At 39.0% G+C, this 19233-nt stretch overlaps 2 protein-coding genes across 2 annotated transcripts; both read left to right on the top strand.

Moving 5' to 3' along the window:
- Positions 1 to 1729: 1729 nt before the first annotated feature.
- Positions 1730 to 8551, top strand: LOC132257999 (PDZ domain-containing protein GIPC3). Its single transcript, XM_059755087.1, has 4 exons — positions 1730 to 2673; positions 7194 to 7676; positions 8031 to 8120; positions 8223 to 8551. Exons 1-4 carry the CDS (start codon positions 2386 to 2388, stop codon positions 8376 to 8378), a joined length of 1017 nt encoding a protein of 338 aa, XP_059611070.1. The 5' UTR covers positions 1730 to 2385; the 3' UTR covers positions 8379 to 8551.
- A 2416-nt stretch (positions 8552 to 10967) lies between these two features.
- LOC132257610 (pancreatic triacylglycerol lipase-like) lies at positions 10968 to 19160 on the top strand. Its single transcript, XM_059754590.1, has 9 exons — positions 10968 to 11388; positions 14125 to 14273; positions 15651 to 15919; positions 16981 to 17073; positions 17140 to 17220; positions 17298 to 17385; positions 17667 to 18436; positions 18642 to 18769; positions 18862 to 19160. Exons 2-9 carry the CDS (start codon positions 14141 to 14143, stop codon positions 18965 to 18967), a joined length of 1668 nt encoding a protein of 555 aa, XP_059610573.1. The 5' UTR covers positions 10968 to 11388; positions 14125 to 14140; the 3' UTR covers positions 18968 to 19160.
- Positions 19161 to 19233: the final 73 nt, after the last annotated feature.

The raw sequence follows: 19233 nt of genomic DNA, 5'->3' as shown, positions 1-19233 counted from the left end.
AGAATTTTTATGTTCTCAGAAGGTGAAAAGATGATAAAAAGGAGAAGCAGCGACGAAAAGAATAAATCATTAATTAACAAGTGAAAACATTTGAAAAAATTGCAAAACTTACAAAAATTTCTATAATACTTCTACTTATAATAAAATATTGCAGCAAAGTAATTATATATTCATGTCAATTCTTAATTAAAAAAAAATTCTTTACAAAAAAAATGTGAGAAAATAATTGAAAAAAGAGGAACAGAGTATTGACTTTCGATACCAATAAAAAAAAAATTAAACTGCACACTGAAAACACAATCCTAAACAAGAGAACAAAGGAGGAAAAATACAGTGTGTGTGATAAACAAAAAATCTATATAATTGATGGAACAAAATGAGAACAAGAGTAAAGTAAAAATGCTTAGCGAAATAAATAAATTTGAAAAGTTCCAAGATCTCTCAGTAAACCAAATTGAAGATCAGAAGGCGTGTGTGTTGAGAGGAAAATCGAACAAGAGATTGAGGAAAGAGGAAAACATGTAAGAATAGTCACTGAACATCATCGATCATGTGAATATTTAAAGTAGATGAAGATAGAACAAAGAGCAAAAAAAAACATTTAAAGGACACGATCATAGATGAGGATGAGGAGTAAATATATATATTATATGGAAAATATAAATATATATATTTATGAGTATATAAAGCAAGCAAAAACATTTAACTGCATCTCGTGTGCATTAAAATGAGAATAATAATAAATCGTATGTGTACTTATTGTGTTTAACATGCATCTTTTTCTCTCTTCCTGTGCTATTTTGTTGATAGATCTTCTCGATCACCACCATTTTCGACCCACCACTTTCGTATATATTCTCTCTCTATTGCAAAACCGTTGACCTTCTGTGTACTACTTCTGTGTGCTTTAACAAAGTGCTTGTAATTAATTTTTCCGTTTGTGTGGAGAATTGGCATTTGTCTCAGGAGGGATTTTGAGTGTGCAAGAATCATCCATCAGTCAATGATCACGAACGCAATGTAGCAGCAAGAACAGTCTTTTTCTCGATCTTACCTCGTTGGGTGAACAAATTGCACGGTAATGGATCTAATGAAGTGAAATACTGAGAGCTCTCTCAGTGCCTTGGAAGCGAGACACAGAGCTGTGTGGATGGGAAAATGCCCTCTCTTGTGCCGATGGAAAGAGGCAAAGCATTTTTGGAAGTGTGTATTTGGTTCCGGAAACGACGACCGTGAAAGTGCTTCTATTTTGTGTCTATTTATGGTAAGGATTTCCATCTAGATATGCACTTTGGATACGAAAACTGTCGCTTTTCCAGCTTGAATCAATAGAAATTAAAGCATTTGGACAGCAATAAAAGGTTTGACAGAAATTTTCGTTTGTTGTATCTTGAAGAAAATTGCAGTATGGAATTTTTTTCTCAATTACCTCGGAAGTAAGTAATCACTAAAGATCTTTGAATTTATGTCCTGTGTGTCTGTGATCATCGTTTATTGTTGCAGTGAAGGAGATACAGCAGCTTCTGAAGTGACAGAATTTATCAATAAAATACCTGAAGAGAGCGTGATTAAATTGTTCACAATGTGAGCTCTGACGAAACCGTGTGTTTGTACTCCAATCTCACCTTTGATAGCCCCTTTCGCATCGCGAGAGCGAATCAGAGACCGCGACTGGAAAGTTCCAAGCCAGACACTGGCTCTTGGTCTCTCCGCACAGACGCTTCAGTCAACGAACGACGATCATCGGGCTCGAAATGCGCGGGTAGAACATTTTCGCTGGCGTGAGAGTGTTGAATTTGCGTCAGTGCGAAGTACATCTTTGTTAAGCCACGACAGGTGGAACGCGCTCACGGAACTGTAAATGCGATTTTGCATAACTGTTCGGCAGTGGAGTTTAATTTCTGCTTAATTGAAAATTGTTGTGGCTCGAGTGCAGCGCGATCGTGTCATGAAAAGGCGAAAGATATCGCATTTTTTCTCTATCTGTGTCCCGCATTTCCACTGATATTGGACTATTGAGGAGCCTCTGTGTGGAGCTTATGTTGCGACCTTATCAGTGCGCCAATTCACACTCAAATTGATGATGTGAATCGAAATTCTGGACAAGTGTGTGTTCTCCAATCGTTTCTCCATTCGGTGAGGCTCCGCAGGTGAATTACGAGCAGTCACGATTCGTCTATTCACAATTAATGTGCTGTGTGGATCAGAAATTGCTATTGCAGACAATAGACAGGCGAATCAGGCTCAGGCGGAGGAAAAAGTCTGTGCTGCGAGGGTCACAGCCAGGTGCAGCAAAAACTGTTTTGTGAATTGAGTGCGACATCCGTTGGAAGATCTGTTTGGTGGAAAAAGTGTCATATCGAAAATAGTACCTTGATCGCGAACATGCCGTTATTCCACAAGAAGGCCGTGAAACCGGTCCAGTACCACGAGAATAATAATTCAGTGCATCCACAGCAGGCCCCGACTAATCATCTGCCTCAGCCGGCCAATGGGTCCAAGAGTGAGATCAAGTCGCAGCCTCCGCTGCCGCCCAGTCCCACCAGTCCGGTGCAGCTCATGTTCCACTGCCAGTTGGCCCACGGGAGCCCCACGGGCTTCATAACGGGCTTCTCCAGCGTCAAAGAGCTCTACCAAAAAATCGCAGAGTACTACGACTTCCCAACCGATGAGGTACGTTCGAAATCTCTCTTCCTGTACAACACGGTTTTTGCAAACTTTGCTCACATTGCGCTCATAGCTAACGAAAAATTTAACTATTGGTGTCTGTTGAGTTAGGGGGTCACGGTCGAAGTATCGGATTTCATTCAACAGTTCCACTTTGTGGTCAAGCCTCTTGAACTAGTTTAAGTGGCTTCTACAAACGGATCTTCCAGTAATAGGACACTTTTCAACACAGAGTTTAAGACGATTAGCGCACAGAGGTGAAAATACATTGTGAAAACGTGTAAGGTGTGAAGTTTCCTTATCAGTGAATAATGGGTTATAAATGAAAAAAATACGCTATTGGAGTTTTCGTGGTAATCTGATAGCTACCATACAGTTTAGTTGGAAAAATCATTGCACAAATATGTTGGAAGTGACAATTCGGAGCGATGTTTCACACTCACCAGCGGATTTGGATTCTTAATTTTCTCACTATGTCTCAAGCTTGGTTGGTAGTGGTTTTATAGCCAATAAATTGCAATACATTGATCAATAAATTCCAGTGGAAAATGTCCGATTGCGAATGTTGCAAAGAGCATTCACTTTGAAGCCAGCTTTATCAGTCCAAAGGTGTGGAAACTTTCGCCAGCTATCGCGGTGCCATTGAAATGTTAAGTGAGAACTATATAGTGGTGATATTGCATGTGTCTCTATCAATGTCAGTTTAGAGATAAAAACCTCACAACTTATACCTCACACATTACAGGGTGATCTCCTTCGCTTCTGTGCCGCTCTATTGTTCTTGCGGCACAGAAAATGCTCATTGATTCCATCGAGAGAGAAATTCACGTGCGCAAAGACACGTGATCACTTGGATTAGCATTAAATACACTTTTCCCCCTTCTCTTTCTTCCTCAACCCTGACACGCGCAGTGATATAATATGAGGTAAATGCTCAAGACGTAAGAAGACTGCGGGCAAAAGTCGGCGAAGAATTCGCTTCTAGTATTCTATAAGATGGTTATACTGTTGATTTGGTATATTTGAAATGAAAATCATAATTAGGCTTATCTTTCTTCATGCAACTCATTGAAAGTAGATTAGCAATTACATGCTAATTATCATTCCATTGCTTTGGGATTCTAAATAGCGCATTGTAATTGCTTACTTTCATAGTCTGTAGATGCACACCTTTTGGGGAGTACATTAATTTTTCGCCTTGGATTATTACAGACTCGTGTACGAAATGATAAAACAGCCTGTAAATCCAATAAATCATAATAAACTGCGTCAGTGTGCATCAATATTTCACGGTGGTTGCAGAGAGTAAAGTCTTTCGCAGACAGTAAAGATCCATTTTGATAAGCTTACTCGGTTGTATAATTGAAGCAAATTGAAGATCTCAATGAAAATTCATGACTCTGCGAGTGAATCTTTCTCTCTGCGAAGACGATGTACATTCAGAGATTGTATGCAATAAATTAAGTTGTACATTGTTCGCTCAATTTTTAAATTGGCCTTGCTGTGAAATTTCATACACGCACTATTGACGATGGTACAATAATAATTTACTAAAATGCCGATAAAACACTTTTCAGCGCCTAGAGTGAAGTGATATATAAATTTTAAATTCTCCCTTTGACCGGGGAAAAGCTCAGCATTTTATATAACATTACAATTGCATGAGCAATTTGGGAAATGAGTGCTTTTGTCTCTTATACTCCAGCAATTATTTACATGGTCATTTTATTGCTGAATTTCCGCGTTCTATAAAGTATATTTTTGTGGTCTCTGGCAAAAGACGTTCCAGATTGCGGTGCTGAGGCACCGAAAGAGAGAGAGAGAGAAGAGACTTTCTCGCATAAAAGACTACTCGTGAAGAAACATGAAACTACATCGTGCTGACTATGAGAAAAATTTTGAACAGTTAGAGTATTTTTGTTAAAAAACGTGGTATTTAACAATCACACAGAAAAAGTTTCACCCATCAACGAACACTTCAGCACTTTTCCGCCTTATAACATGATCCATTTGTTGAAATTTGCATCCGAGAGAGTGAATGAACTGTACATGCTCTTCCTCTTCCCGCGCGGAGCCATTTCATTTCCACGCAGCAATGAGAAACGCCGATGCTTTGAATGTAGGTTGATTCTGGCGAGCCGATTTAAAATTTCTATATTATATCTTCAAGTGGGGATATTAGAGGAAACAGAAATGGCTTTTATGGGTTGAGCTTTTAGATGCCACTTTAAGATGAAGATTGCTTCATTTCATTATTTTCGTGCATGTTTTTTCAATGAAATGTGCAGAAGTTTATTACCATAATTTATACATTTCAACAAATCATGCATAAGTAAACAAATTAGCACAGAAAACTGAATTAATAATTACTTTAACAATTGACATGAAGTTACGAAATCTTATTTCATATGGGAAAATATTGTTGCAATGTTAGTGTGCAAAACGAAAGGTTAGGGTCTTTTATTCATGCTAATCAAGAGTAAGTTTGCTGGAAAATTAACCAATATTTGAAATTGAATAAATTAATTTTAGATTTTGTGCTTGATTCTTTCACCAAACCAAAACGATTCCACACTGTTAATATACTTTTCGCACAAGGTGAATTTGTGTATGTAAATTTTTCCTTTTACTCGTAAAAGAGCGCGTGAAGAAGATAAATGATAAAATAATTTATTAGAAAACTTTACCAAAATTCACAACGCCAAAGTTTAATACAACTTTCAAAGAATTAATATTTTAGTAATTATAGAAACAAGTTTTTAAACACTCGTAAATTTTCCTTAATTTTCAGCAATGTTAAAAAATCGTTAATTTTTGTTATTTTCAGCTGATGAATTAATACATATATTATTTTAATGAAGAAACTTTTAAATAATTACCTCTTCAATGTATATTCCGAACAATAGCGTAATTTACTGCTTTGATTCATCTTTTGCACGGTACTGATAATGGTATATTTTCCACAGAGCAATAAAGAAGGGTAGAGAAAATGTTTGTGTGAGTCTTTCGTGGTTAAAAAATCAATTTTCAACAATAAGAGAGTCATTCAGAGATAAAATAACTCCCGCATTGACAATAGACTCGCTCTTATCACGTCTTCTCGCTAGATAACAAACTGCTGATTAAATTGTTAATGTTCCACTTATTTCCCTCATTCCTGCGGCAATTTCCTCTCCTTCAAAATTGTCATGTTGTTACTAAAATTCCTCGAAGCCATCGCGATTGCCTCCACAATGTATTGCGATGAGTTGACGCAGAGTGGAATTCTATTAAATGCAGCAACATTTCAACTCCCATTCCAGGTTTATAAACACCATGGAAATTTTAACTCTCCATTCTAATTCTGTCTATCTCTTCCCCGCAGTCGTAATGTAATGTATTTGAGGTACATAAAATATTCAAAATTCCAATTGTTTTCCCAGCAACACGCGGTTCGCACCGCTGACTAAATACAATAAAAACATACGATATATTCTAACACATAACGCATTATGTGTTCAACATGAATTTTTCTGTATAGGAGAGAAAAAGGGGCGAAAGCTGAGAGACAATGTGACAAGCTTGATCTTAGCGCTCAAGCAATGATCGCACGCTAAGTGTCACGTTTTGAGATATTTTGGAACGTCTCCATTATACTTTCAGACGGTTTTCTTGAATATTTTCAAGGCTTGCAGGAAATCGATAACAAATTATTCCCGAATTGATGAGTTTTCTGCCATCATTACATGTGTTTTATTAGGTCAAACGAATGAAAATGAACTATTCTCTCATTCTACTGAAAAAATCCAATTTTTCGTTCAAATTGAAAGCAATTTTGATGTAAGAAAGATAATACTTAGATACGTGAATCATCTATTATGTAAAAATGTACCTAAATTTTATATTTTCGCTTAACGCTGTGCTCAATTGCCATGATTTATTGAGACACTTGAACTGAGTCATATTGTATGAATCAATACATTTATTCGTCACACAAATTGCAGGATGAAATCAATAATTCTGAGGCTTTTCTCCTTTTTTATTTTTGAAGATATTGTCCTAAAGTCAATAAACCTCTCTTTATTCTGTGCGAGGAGTAAGGAATTTTGAGGAAGTTGAGAAAACGAATAGATTAAGTGTTTATCTCTCCATCCAGTGCGTGTTGAGCGAGATTGGACAATAAAATAAAAGTGGAGGGGCGTAGATAGCACAGAAAATAGCATGTGCTATGAAAAGACAGGTGATTGTGAATTGTTCTCATGTTGATACACTGATGGTGGCTTTTGTGGTCTGGAGGAGACGAGCTGCAATGGGGAAGAAGAAGGAAGAAATACCGCATCAGAGCCAAAGAATTTAGAAAGATTTATTTGTATTATTTGTACTACTATTATGTGCTTGCGGCAATTTTCATTTTATTACCAATTATTCGTTGTACTTTTCAATGGAAAACAGACACTGGTGATGAGGCTGAATGGGAGGGGAAAGCATTCAAAGCATTGTTGAACATAATGGAGTAAATGGCTTTTTTCTCTGCGACTGAATTTCAGATTCTCTTCTGCACACTGAATTCCCACAAAATCGACATGTCGAAGCTGCTGGGAGGTCAGATCGGGCTGGATGACTTCATTTTCGCACACCGGAAGGGCCGCCCGAAAGAGATAGAGATCGAGAAGTCCGAGGACGCTCTGGGGCTGACAATCACTGACAATGGCGCAGGATATGCGTTCATCAAGAGGATAAGAGAGGGCAGTGTCATCGATCGAATTCCCCACATCAAAATTGGGGATCACATCGAGCGTCTGGACGGGGTGAATGTGGTCGGCAAGAGGCACTACGAAGTGGCCAGGATGCTCAAGGATATTAGTACAGGGACGACATTCACACTGCGACTCGTGGAGCCCATGACGAGTGGCTTCCAGGGCATCGGGCCGCGAGCCGGCGGCGGAAAGATGGGCAAATCGAAGGGCTATGGAACTGGGAAGGAGACTCTGAGGTTCAAGTCCAACGGAAGCGCAGCCATCGAGGATGAGGTAATCATCATTCGCCTCGTTAAAAATATACACTCACAACGCGAAATGCTTACATTCCAAACATTGCTTAACATTTTTCGAGATGGAAGAAAGTAAAGTGAAAAAAATTATTTCCATTTTACTTCATTGGTATGAATAAATTGACAGCAGGTCTAATTGAATTATACAGAAATACAAGAGGTTTTATACAAAACATTCAAAAATTACCTCAAGATCATAAAATTTTCTCCAATTTAAAATCATAACATAAGGCATATTATGTCGAAATCTCAGGCATTATGACAATTTCAACAGAAGTGAAGAAAATTGAAGCTTTTATAACATTTCTCACACATCTTCTCTCTTCCCATGAAGCGCGATGAAGCAGCTCAAGCGGGAATTGATGCCATCAACGCACTTCTAGACTCTTTCATGGGGATTAATGATGCAGAACTTGCCTCACAGGTGAGTATTTCTATAATATTTGTGCCCATTTCTCTACCCCAAAAATGTCTAACATTCAATCAATATTAACTGAAAATTCTCTTTTTTTCTTCTCACGTCCAGATTTGGGACTTGGGCTGCAACAAAACGAATTCAATGGACTTTGCTGAAGCAATTGATGCATCGGACTTGGAGGCATTTGGATTTACAGATGATTTTATAATTGAACTCTGGGGAGCTGTGACGGACGCCAGACAGGGTCGCATGAAGAAATTGTAGAGAGATAATGTGCTAAATTTTACTCCTATTTGTAATGCAAGATTTTAGTTCTACACTGCACCGATTTTTCGGTCGATGTCTGTATATAGCCGGTATGAGATGTAAGAGAAAATGAGGAGAAGTCGTTGCTGATGTAGATGCATTTGAATTAATAAACGCCAAAATGTATGCAATATGGGGTTCTTTGATTTTTGCACATTTGTGGTTCGTTGAGAATAAAGTTTGCGCATATTTGCAGAAGTAGCACAGAAAGAAAGCTAGCAATATGTTTACAACAAATACATCCTCGCGTAGAAAAAAATGAATTTATGTTCTATTAGCAAAAGCATTTAGTTTAATAGAGAATGTCAAATTCACGGAAATATTTTTTTGTAGAATTTCTTTTACTAAATTTCAGTGCAGTAAAACTATAAGAAGAATTTTGTCCATACGATTTGCATACAAGACTGAAAGCGTCATCCGTGAAATTAAACGGAAATTTTCATGCAAATTAATATAATAGAATTACTTCCTACAGAAAAATCCACATTTTGTTGACAAACAAGAAGTCTTTTTTTAATTATAAACAGTGTCTCTTTTTTGAAACATGTTTTCTGCATTAGAAAAATCCTTGGGTTCTTCTTATAATGGAATAGTAGTAAAAAGACAAAGATGAATGGAATATTTGTGTGTAATAATAATTTGAAATTCTTCGTGTTTTATCAGATAAGTGAAGGTCGTTTTTATCTCTCTCCCATGTTATGAGATTGATTTATGCAGTTTGATCACACTTCATAACTTTCGTGAATCTTTGGTCTGAAGAATCACAGTAAAAAAATAATTGTGAAAAAGGTATTTGAGAAAAAAGTCACGATTATTTCACTCGTATGCGATGATTATTCATTCAACATGTGGATAATGATCAATTTGCGGCAAAGGAGGTGTTTCAAATCACACATTGAAGGCATGGAGTGGCGAGAGAGCGTGCGGTGAATATCAAGAGACGTGCCGACACATGGCTCAAATGACACAAATCGGGGTGGAAATATGATGTAGAACAAAGTTCAACAAGATATAATAATAATTTCGTACATCCATTTTTGCAATAGAGCCCCAAATAGTGGAACTCACCGCTTGGACGCGAAGAAATACAGTCTCAGCCAACTGCTCCAGTACACCTAAACTGTCTGACAAGCGTATATAAGGAGCAAAAAACTTTATATTGTATGTGCTGGCATATAATCAAACGGCCTTACACTTCCGCTGTTTTTCTTCTTCTTCACCGTATTTACACAAGAGCACGACTCCGGCAAAGTGGAAGTTGTCCATTAGTTCAGAGAGACATAACTTGATTAGCACATGCTGATTAATGTGAAATATTTAAATGCTCTTTAATTCTATAAATGATGTGTTTACTGGCCACCTCATATTTCGGTGTCACTACCTTTGCTCTGTGTATCTTTCTCACCAAAGCGGCTGAGCGAGACACGAATTACATAAGCTTGCGATGGAATCTGCTGACGAGTTGAGCTTTTTTGGCCAACACGGCGCCACTCCGGGTGCAGAAATTCCTCGCGATCACCCCCACGGTGGCGGCGCGAATGTATGGATACGTATTTCAGCAGGTCGAGCCCCTGGGGAGCTAAATGTCGCGCCTGAGCCCAGAATGTGTATACATACAATACATGTGCCATCGCATGCCACTCTTCTTCACGGTGGCGTCGCGTCTTGCACTGTGCAGACAACAAACTTTCACCGTGTCGCACATGCAGAGCTATCTATTGATGGTAAATTACGTGTAGCAAAATGGGGGTTTTTTGACCAATATTTTAATACATAGAACTTTGAAATTTTCTTTTTTTTTATTGCTAGTGCAATAAACAATTGAATCACAGAGAATTTGTCCTAAAAAAGCTTCATTTCTCTTGTTCTTACGAGTTGACTAATGATTTTATCAGGTTTGTCCGAATTCAATTCATTTGTTGAAGGTCATTTCTTTTACTTCAATCTTGTTACGGAAAAATTGATTGTTGTATTGGAAAGACATGAGTCATAGTTGTTCGGTGATTTTCATTGAGGACAGTTTGCATTTCACTTGAAGCGAATTCTACCTTGTTCTCAAATATCAAAGCTAAAGTCGAGGCTAAAGCTTTCTGCAAAATATCCACTTGTATGTGTGAAGTGTGTAGAAAATGAATGGCGTATTAAAGCATCCCCTTCAGTCGCGCCTCTCCAGCGCATTCCGATGTTTCTGTGGTAGAAAAAAAGCTCCGGCAATCGCTGTAAGATTTACGAGAGGAAGTTAAGAAAGTGTCTTTCTCTGTCTGTCTCCCACCGAAAGGATAGGACAGGAGAATGCCTGCATTGGCTATTTGGTGATATGCAGTGAAAAAGAGGTGTTCGGTGGAAACAATTACCTTTCTTCTGCTCTCGCGAATGTGTGACAAAGTTGTGCAGTCGCGGTGAAGTCGAGGGAAAAATGGCAAAAGCGTGAGCAATGAAAGAGAGCTGAACCAACACTCCCACAGCTCCCTACCTCTCGGCCGGAGCTCTTGTGGTGGTACTAACGGAGTCTTGGCGCAAGAAAATATTTAGTTAGGCATTGCATACAGGTGAGTAATCACCTGACTTCTCGCGTGTGAGTTTGACAACGGTATTTTCGGGCGATTTGCCAAGTGTGGTGTCCAAGAAGGTATCAGCACGGCATAAGAAGCACAGTGGACCGAAGTGTTGTTGGACAAATATCGCCACTGTTTTATCAGACTTGGATGCCTTTTCGTCAGTCAGTCCTCCGTGGACTGTGGCAGTATTGTGTGTGCAGAGCCATAAAACACCCAAAGTGATCGAATATCGTCTTAGCAGTGGATTATATAATTGTGCCATATATAGAGTAAATAAAGTATTGCAGTAGAAATTCACCTATTATAAACTGGAGAAGCAGAAAAATTCATCATACCACCCATTATCGACTAATAAACAGTTCATCGAGCAATTGCAGCAGCAGTGACAACTTTTGCCTAAATGATTGCACGTAAGTTCACGGAGAGCATTTCACCATCAAGGTGGAATATATGGTGTGAAAAAGAGACCCACACGCCGCATTTCGCGCGATTTCTTCACGACACTCTTTCTACACATTGCTAATTGCAAATCTAAATAAAATCTCACTGTGGTCAGCGAATTGAGTGTCCCAATGGACAGCGATGCCAGCATGAATAATTGTGAGATGCAGTTGAGGTGGTGATTAAAGTGAGAGACATTCGATTGCAAAGTGTGTCAATGCAATTTTTAGCGCGGCGACGTGCAATATTCTTCGGCAGAGTGCGCAAATCGGTGCCTAATCTCAGCCACAATGCATGCCAACTCTTGCATTTCCATCGCATGAACGCATTCCATCTCTCACTCTTTCGCCGTTTCCACGACTTTTGCTTCTTGTTTCAATCAAATTGACTTCCTCATTGATCAAGGAGATATAGATACACGCTCGCATGGTGAGTGGTTGCTGTGGAAAACTGCAGCTATCGCAATACAACTTCCAGGCATATGGTTTTCCCGTTAACTCCACAAAACCCACCATATGCCACATCGCGAAATGATTCTTCAAAGATTTCTTAGGCGATAGCCAAAAGCCTCACGATTATGATGACTGTCCGAAAGACACTGTGCAAATGCTACTGACTTATAACATTTAATGTAATACACATACGTATAATATAACATTTACTTTTTCTTGCAAATGTAATTGAATGAGTATTACGAATGTTCAATACAAATAAATTGAATGTTTTTGCGTTGAATCAGTAAGACGTTCAATTAAAGATAAATTGTTTTTCAGCACTCTTACTTAAAGATATTTTTTTTTTTCTTGTAACGTCTAAAGGAAAATAATGATTTTGTGGTGGCAATAAATTTACGTTAATTGCTAGAAATAATACAATGATATTATATGTATTGAATTGTTTTGCAGAGGTGAAAAACAAGTACAATTTCATAAATTTTATTTAGAATATTTGTTTTTGTCTAGTCAAAACATTTGCATAAGACTTTTTATTTAGTTCTGCACTCATGATCACAAGAAATGTATCTGGAGTTTAATTATTCGTGACAATTTGTTTCAAGACAATTGGCAGCTCACAGGGTACATTTATACGCTAGCAAGCAGTACTATAGAATTAACTTTTTCTTCACAAGCTAACTGAAACAATGTATAATCTAGGTCTGCGTCTAATTAGTCGATAAAATGCTTACGACAACTTCAGGACAAATCTGAAGAAATACTATGATTATTCGTGCAAACACGACATAATCGTAATGGGGCAACTGTGAAAAATGTTGATCTTTGGAGTATTTTCACCTCTTGACACATTGTTCGATTATTCTCTTTTCGCCTATCGTCTAATTGATAAATAATGTAATGGATTTCAAAATGAGCACATTTTCCCTCGCGTTGGCACAATGACGGGGCGGCGAAAAAAAAGCGACATGTATGAAGAAGACAATTGATGTTGTATAACAGCAACATGCTCGAGTATCCCTCATCATGTGGGAAACGGAAAGAAACCATCCAAAGTATCAATTTAATCCACTCTTTGAGATACCCATCAAATTAACTATTTGTACTACATGTTAGCTCGGCTATCTCCACAGTCAGCCGCAGCGCAATTTTATGGAAGTGCACAATAAATTCACATTCTTTATTGTGCGCCTGCCAGTTTCGAGGGATCATGGGAGTTATGAGGCACATGATAAATTTCAACATTTCTTTCGCCAGTGACTTTGGAAGAAAGTTTTTGCCGTCATGTCGCACAACCCATTCAAATTACACCCATAGACGTAGTAATTTAAATTTTTGCCCCTTCTTCTCTGTCACGATAAAAGATATTACATTATGTGAAGTGTGCGCGTATGGAAATGCATAGAGATATTAATATGAACTCTCGAGTACGTGCAATCACGCCTTTATTGCGTGGAGAGGCTCAACGTCGCACGCATCAGACATTGAAATTGTCTCTAAGATGAGCCTCTTTTTATTGCCACCTTCGAGACCACCTTGCTCTCGAATAAAACATGACTATTCACATGTCCATAAAATTGATCTCTTTATTGGATGATTTTTAGAAATGCCTTCGAAGTCAGCTTCTGGCGTGTATATAGAGAAAATACAACAATTCATTGAACTCTGTACTTTTCTGCTGGATTTCTTGTTGACAAATGAGATTTCTTTAGTGCATTTCTCAATCTTTTTGTTGTAAATCATAAGGCAGTCGCAGAGAATTCGAAAAAAGATATATTACACTTACAGCAATTGCTGTTGCAACCGGCAAATTGCTACTGAGCTTCTTTTCCAACTGGATAAGTTACGCACTAAAAAGGCAAGGTTGATTCATCATTTTAGCTAAAGTTGCACTCATGTTTATGATACAGATAATCCAGTTCATTATTCTCTTTGCATGGTGATTATTTCAGGTACAATTAGCTTTTGCATACATACATTTTATATCTGAACTATAAAGATGAATTGATAGGAAGAGGACTTAATTATAGAAGTCGTGAATTTATCTCTTATTTGTCAACTATGGCTTTATGTTATTTCGTCATTACATGTATTTCTATGTGGGTTTCTGTGTCCCAGTTTGGTGACAATATATGTACTTCTTCTTTCAAATTGATATATGATAAAATCAATGGTCCACAACTGCTTGAGTCAAGCAAGATCTTATGTTTGTTCTATATAATGTTAAGGGAAAATAAATGCTCTCAATTGCAGTGACAGTCGGATCAAGATGTGGAAGTATGTGTCTGCTCTATTGACTCTGGGCTTGACGTCTTCTGCGGTGAAGGGAGGCCCTCTGGATCCGTTCAGCTGGGCCAGGGCCGACAAAATAACCATCGACGTTAATCTGCCATGGTTGCCATGTAAGTTTCCCTCCTCCCAATGTATTTCACGAGCACGCAAAGCCACTAATTTCTTTTCTATATGTCTTTCTGTGCCAAAGTCATTGATTATGCTCTCATTTGAATTCATGTCCTTCATGCAAAGTAACCCACACCGCTTTATTGCTGTGCAAGAAATTGTTAATGAATTTCATCAATATTGTTTTATATTGCAAATACGTGTATACAAGTTAATTCATCGGGATTGTACAGAAAACATGCAGTTGGTCGAGGCTAATGTCTTTGAATGTTTTCGGCAAAGAGAGGCGGACTCATTGCAGAATATCAGTAAAATACACGTATATTAATTGCACACTTGACACACTTGTTAGAAAAATTATCATCTCTCATGGTGGAGAAATTTCTGACGCGAAACCGCGGCAAATTTATCGATCATCGCTGGGTGTTTTACCTCTTGAATTAATTAAGATCGCAGAGCATGAAAAAGAATGGGCTTTTTATGAAAAAAAAAAAAATTAACATATTCCTTTCTTGCGGTTAAATTGTGTGTGTGTGGGGAAGAAAAACACGGTGAATTCCAACAGAAGATTTCACTCTTTAAAACCTTTCTACCGCATTGCGGAGTTTTATTTATTTAGTTTTCGCGAAAGAAATTGAAAATAATACTTCTAGGAATGTTATTGGATTTTCTTGGGACGTCAATTGCTGTGTTAATTATATACACCAACAATTAGAAGACTGCAAGACTTGGGAAATTCTTTCAAAGAAGCACCACAGTAAGATTTCTCCTCCTACGCAAGAGATTCCAGATGAGCTTTTGTATTTACCGTAGAAGAGAATGAATTAAACATTTTCTCATTGACCGAAACACTTGTTAGTCCGTGCATAATTATCATTATAATGCATGTTTTATCGATGCAAACATTGATGAAAGTAATGTTTTTCAATATACAATATTTTCACGATTCATTAGTGCAAAAGGTCTGGCATTCAACGTGCAAAATAAAATGGCATTCGGCTAAAGCCCCCTCAAAATCAAGTTCAATTTGGTTCATTGGTAGAAAAAATCAATTCACCCGCAATTAATGGTGTGTAATGTGTCCATAATTCGGACTCTTTCGCCTCGGCTTTGGAGCATAATGGAAAATCAATAAAGATATTTAATTACCTCTCAAATTGGTGTTTTCATTCTATTTACCGCTCTTAACATCATTCTCCCTTCTGTTTCTCCCAAAACAATGTTGCATGTGTGCAAAAAGAACGTGATCGGCTTAACTTTCCCATTAATTGCCCAAAAGACAGGAGATGTTGTGAAAAAGAGTGTGAGAGATTTTTGAAGATTGAATCACTCTCATTTTCTCCTTCTCTCTCCCCATTTCCTTTCTGCATTTTCCGCAGTTGAGAACGAGACGCGATGCTTCGGCGAAATTGGCTGTCTCAACATCACACGCGAATGGTATCACCTCATCCACCGTCCCTTCAATGTCTTCCCACTGCCCAGGAACATCATCAACACACGCTTCAATCTCTACACTCCAAAGAATCCACTTCAGTCGCAAAATCTTGTCGCCGAGGACGAAAAGACCATCAAAGAGTCAAATTTTAATGCAGATTGGATGACCAAGATCATCATCCATGGCTTCATTGACACGCCACTCTCAAACTGGGTGAGTTATTTGGTGGCTGATATTGAATTTGGTGAATCAACCTGTCGATCCAACATTGATTACCTACAAGGAGAGATCGGATCAGAAAAACTGCTTCTTTACATTCAAGATTTTCTTGTGCACGAAAGAGTCATCCAACTCTAAAGGCTACTTCTCATGTGCTACTAAACTAAAAGTTGTGGGATCAAAAAGCATAAAAATAAATTTTACATCATCCATCTATGCAATTCTGTATCTTCAGCTATCATTGTGCATAATTCTTTTTTTGCCAAAACAAAAAGATATTGTAGAAGAACGACAAAAGAGAAAAGAAAGTTTCACACGCGGAATAATGCTATTACAAAAATATTGAGCTATCTTCTAGTCTTAAATAACGAATGCTCTATGCAATTGTTTCCAATAAGTGTAATATTTTGTTATTTCAGTGATTATGAAGAGTTGGTTAAATCTCGAAGACAAAAATGCTGAATCTTATATGCAAATGACAAAAAATCTCACCTCCATTATGACCGTTAAACCATTTATAAGTTCAACTCACGCCTAGCGAAACATGCGATTAAATTAATTAATTTTCTTCCCATGACATCCATTTATGACGAGGAAGAATTTAATTTAACTGCCATTTAATGAAGTTATAATTTTGAAAGACTTGCAAATTGATGCTCTCTAACAGATTTGCATATTACGAGCATTCGGTCATATTCTACAAGTCGTCCAGTTAATTCTCACTTGTTTTACCCGCGGAGAAGAACACACAAGACAAGCAATTGAACAAACACAACAAACAGTGTAACTTTTGGGCAGGGTGTAATTAGTGTTTTAACAATGTTATATAATGCGAAAAGCAGTCGTGAAATTTTCATACTTTTCACATGAATCGCACCGTTAACACACGCAGGCCCGTGTTCTGCCCGTGCGATTTGTCGAATAAATTAGCGATGTGGTTTCGGTGTCAGTGGAACGCAAATTGCTCACATCGCGCTGTCCCCAAGAGTCTGCGGCCCCAGAGTCACCCAGAAGGGAGCCGCGCTCGGCTAATTTATGTGCGCCTCTCATTGCAGGTCTCCGAGATGCGAGACGAATTGATTGCGCGAGGGAATCTCAATGTCATCGTGGTGGACTGGGCCGGTGGATCCCTGCCCCTTTACACCCAGGTGAGATGCCATGTCTCAGCGCCTCGCGGTGGATCCACTTTCAGTCGCCTTTTTTCTTACTTGCAGGCCACCGCCAACACGAGACTCGTGGGCCTCGAGCTGGCTTACTTGCTGAAGAAGCTGCAAGAGATTTCCGGTTTGCGAATGGTACGCGTCTGACGCCACATCGGCAAGAGAGAAATTAATTGGCACTCAATTAAACATACTCTTACCTTCTATTGCAGGAAGATGTGCACATGATCGGGCATTCCTTGGGTGCTCACACAGCTGCTTACGCTGCCGAGAGAACTCCCGGAATTGGACGGATAACAGGTGCGCAGTTCGATGGATCTCTTAGTAAATCGTGAAATATGTAGTTAGTCCAGATTAGCTGGCCTCAAATCATAGTCTCAAATCAACTTGACGGAATTGAAACTCTATTCCAGTATTCGCAGTATTCCACGCATTGCGCTCTAATCTAATTGGCGTAATAAGAGTAATTATATAGAGACAGTTACTCAGAATTAATGAAATAATAATCTCGTTTGCTTTTCTGTAAAACATAGCCTAAAACACCTTATACTATCTTCTATTAACGTTTCCTGTGTTCCTAGGTCTTGATCCTGCTGAACCCTACTTTCAAGGAATGGGTCCTTCCGTGCGCTTGGATCCGTCTGACGCCCAGTTCGTCGATGTCATCCACACAGACGGACGGAGTTTCTTCCTCCTCGAGATTCCTGGCTATGGAATGTCTCAGCCTTGCGGTCACCTGGACTTTTTCCCCAACAACGGCAAGGAGCAGCCCGGATGCGCTCTGTCTCAAGAAGGCGGCACTCTTATTCCTCTCACTTTGATCAAGGATGGCATCGAGGAGGCTTCTCGGGTTCTTCTGGCCTGCAACCACGTCAGAGCCATTAAACTCTTCATCGACAGCATTAACGGAAAGTGTCCGTATGTCGCCCATCGGTGTCCTTCGTATCAGCATTTCCTGAGCGGAAGATGCTTCAAGTGCACATCCGGGAACTGTGCTTACATGGGATATCATGCCACGATGCCCATTTCGGGTCATCACAACTCCTCGGAGAACGATATTATACCGTCTGATGTGAGTGAGCCAATGGCGCCACAGCCTGGGAAATACTTCCTGGCCACGGGAAAGGACTATCCCTTCTGTCAGCGTCATTACCGATTCACGATAGAGCTGGCCAAGCCGAGGGACGCCGAGACCTGGGTGCAGGGATATCTCTCTGCGGCCATCTTCTCAGACCGCGGAGCCGTCAGGGGTGTTGATCTGACCCCAAGAGGAACAGCACGGCTCGAACACGGAACAACATATCAGGTGGTCGTCACTAATCCTCATGACTTGGGAGATCGCATTCGAAAGGTGAGAGAAAAATCCTTCTTATACACGAAGATGCATCTTCATCAATAACAGCATTCGATCTTGCATTGGAAACCAGATTATTGCATAATTCTTGTGCCAATCTTGCTGGAGAATTCGAAGAATCTGCAACTGTGGCTCCAAGGCATCCACAGCCCTTTTCTCACACTCTGCTGAAATGTTATTGTTTCTTCTCTTGCCATTCAAGGTTGAGCTGAATTGGACACACGAGATGAACGTGCTTCAGCCGAGATCACTTTGCCTCCTCTTCTGGTGCAACGATCACTTATACGTGAAGTCTGTCACCGTGGAGATTATGCAAATGCCATCGAGAGGGTAAGACAAGCGCAAAGCGCATATTTTGCAATGTGGTTTTTTCCTCCTCTCGGAAATCGTACTCAACACTTTTTCCGCTGGTATCATTGCAGAAAGAGAAACAGTGGCTCATCGAATAAGCTGTGTGCGCCCAAGAGAGAGTACGCCGATATTGCGAATCGCGGAATGTCTGTCTTCTACGACAACTGCAAGAGATGAATACTGGGTCCCCTTTAAACGGTCGCTCCACTTTCTCTTCAAGTATTACTACTTTGTCGTTAAGTACTCCTGAATTTACTACTTCCAAGGATCAGTGAATCTATGTGATAATTATACATGATGTTAACTAGTGTTTACTTTTGTACCCTGTACAATGTCTATTTTTTTTTAAATAAAATCAAAAATGATCTTATTTCTGTCTGTTGGTAAAATATGAAATCGACTTTTGAATGGACATGGCCGAAAAGTTGTGGGCGTTGTTGAGT

Source organism: Phlebotomus argentipes, unplaced genomic scaffold (genome assembly GCF_947086385.1).
Source record: "Phlebotomus argentipes unplaced genomic scaffold, Phlebotomus argentipes genome assembly scaffold_4, whole genome shotgun sequence".
Taxonomy (NCBI): domain Eukaryota; kingdom Metazoa; phylum Arthropoda; class Insecta; order Diptera; family Psychodidae; genus Phlebotomus; species Phlebotomus argentipes.
This window is presented reverse-complemented; position numbering and strand designations above follow the sequence as displayed.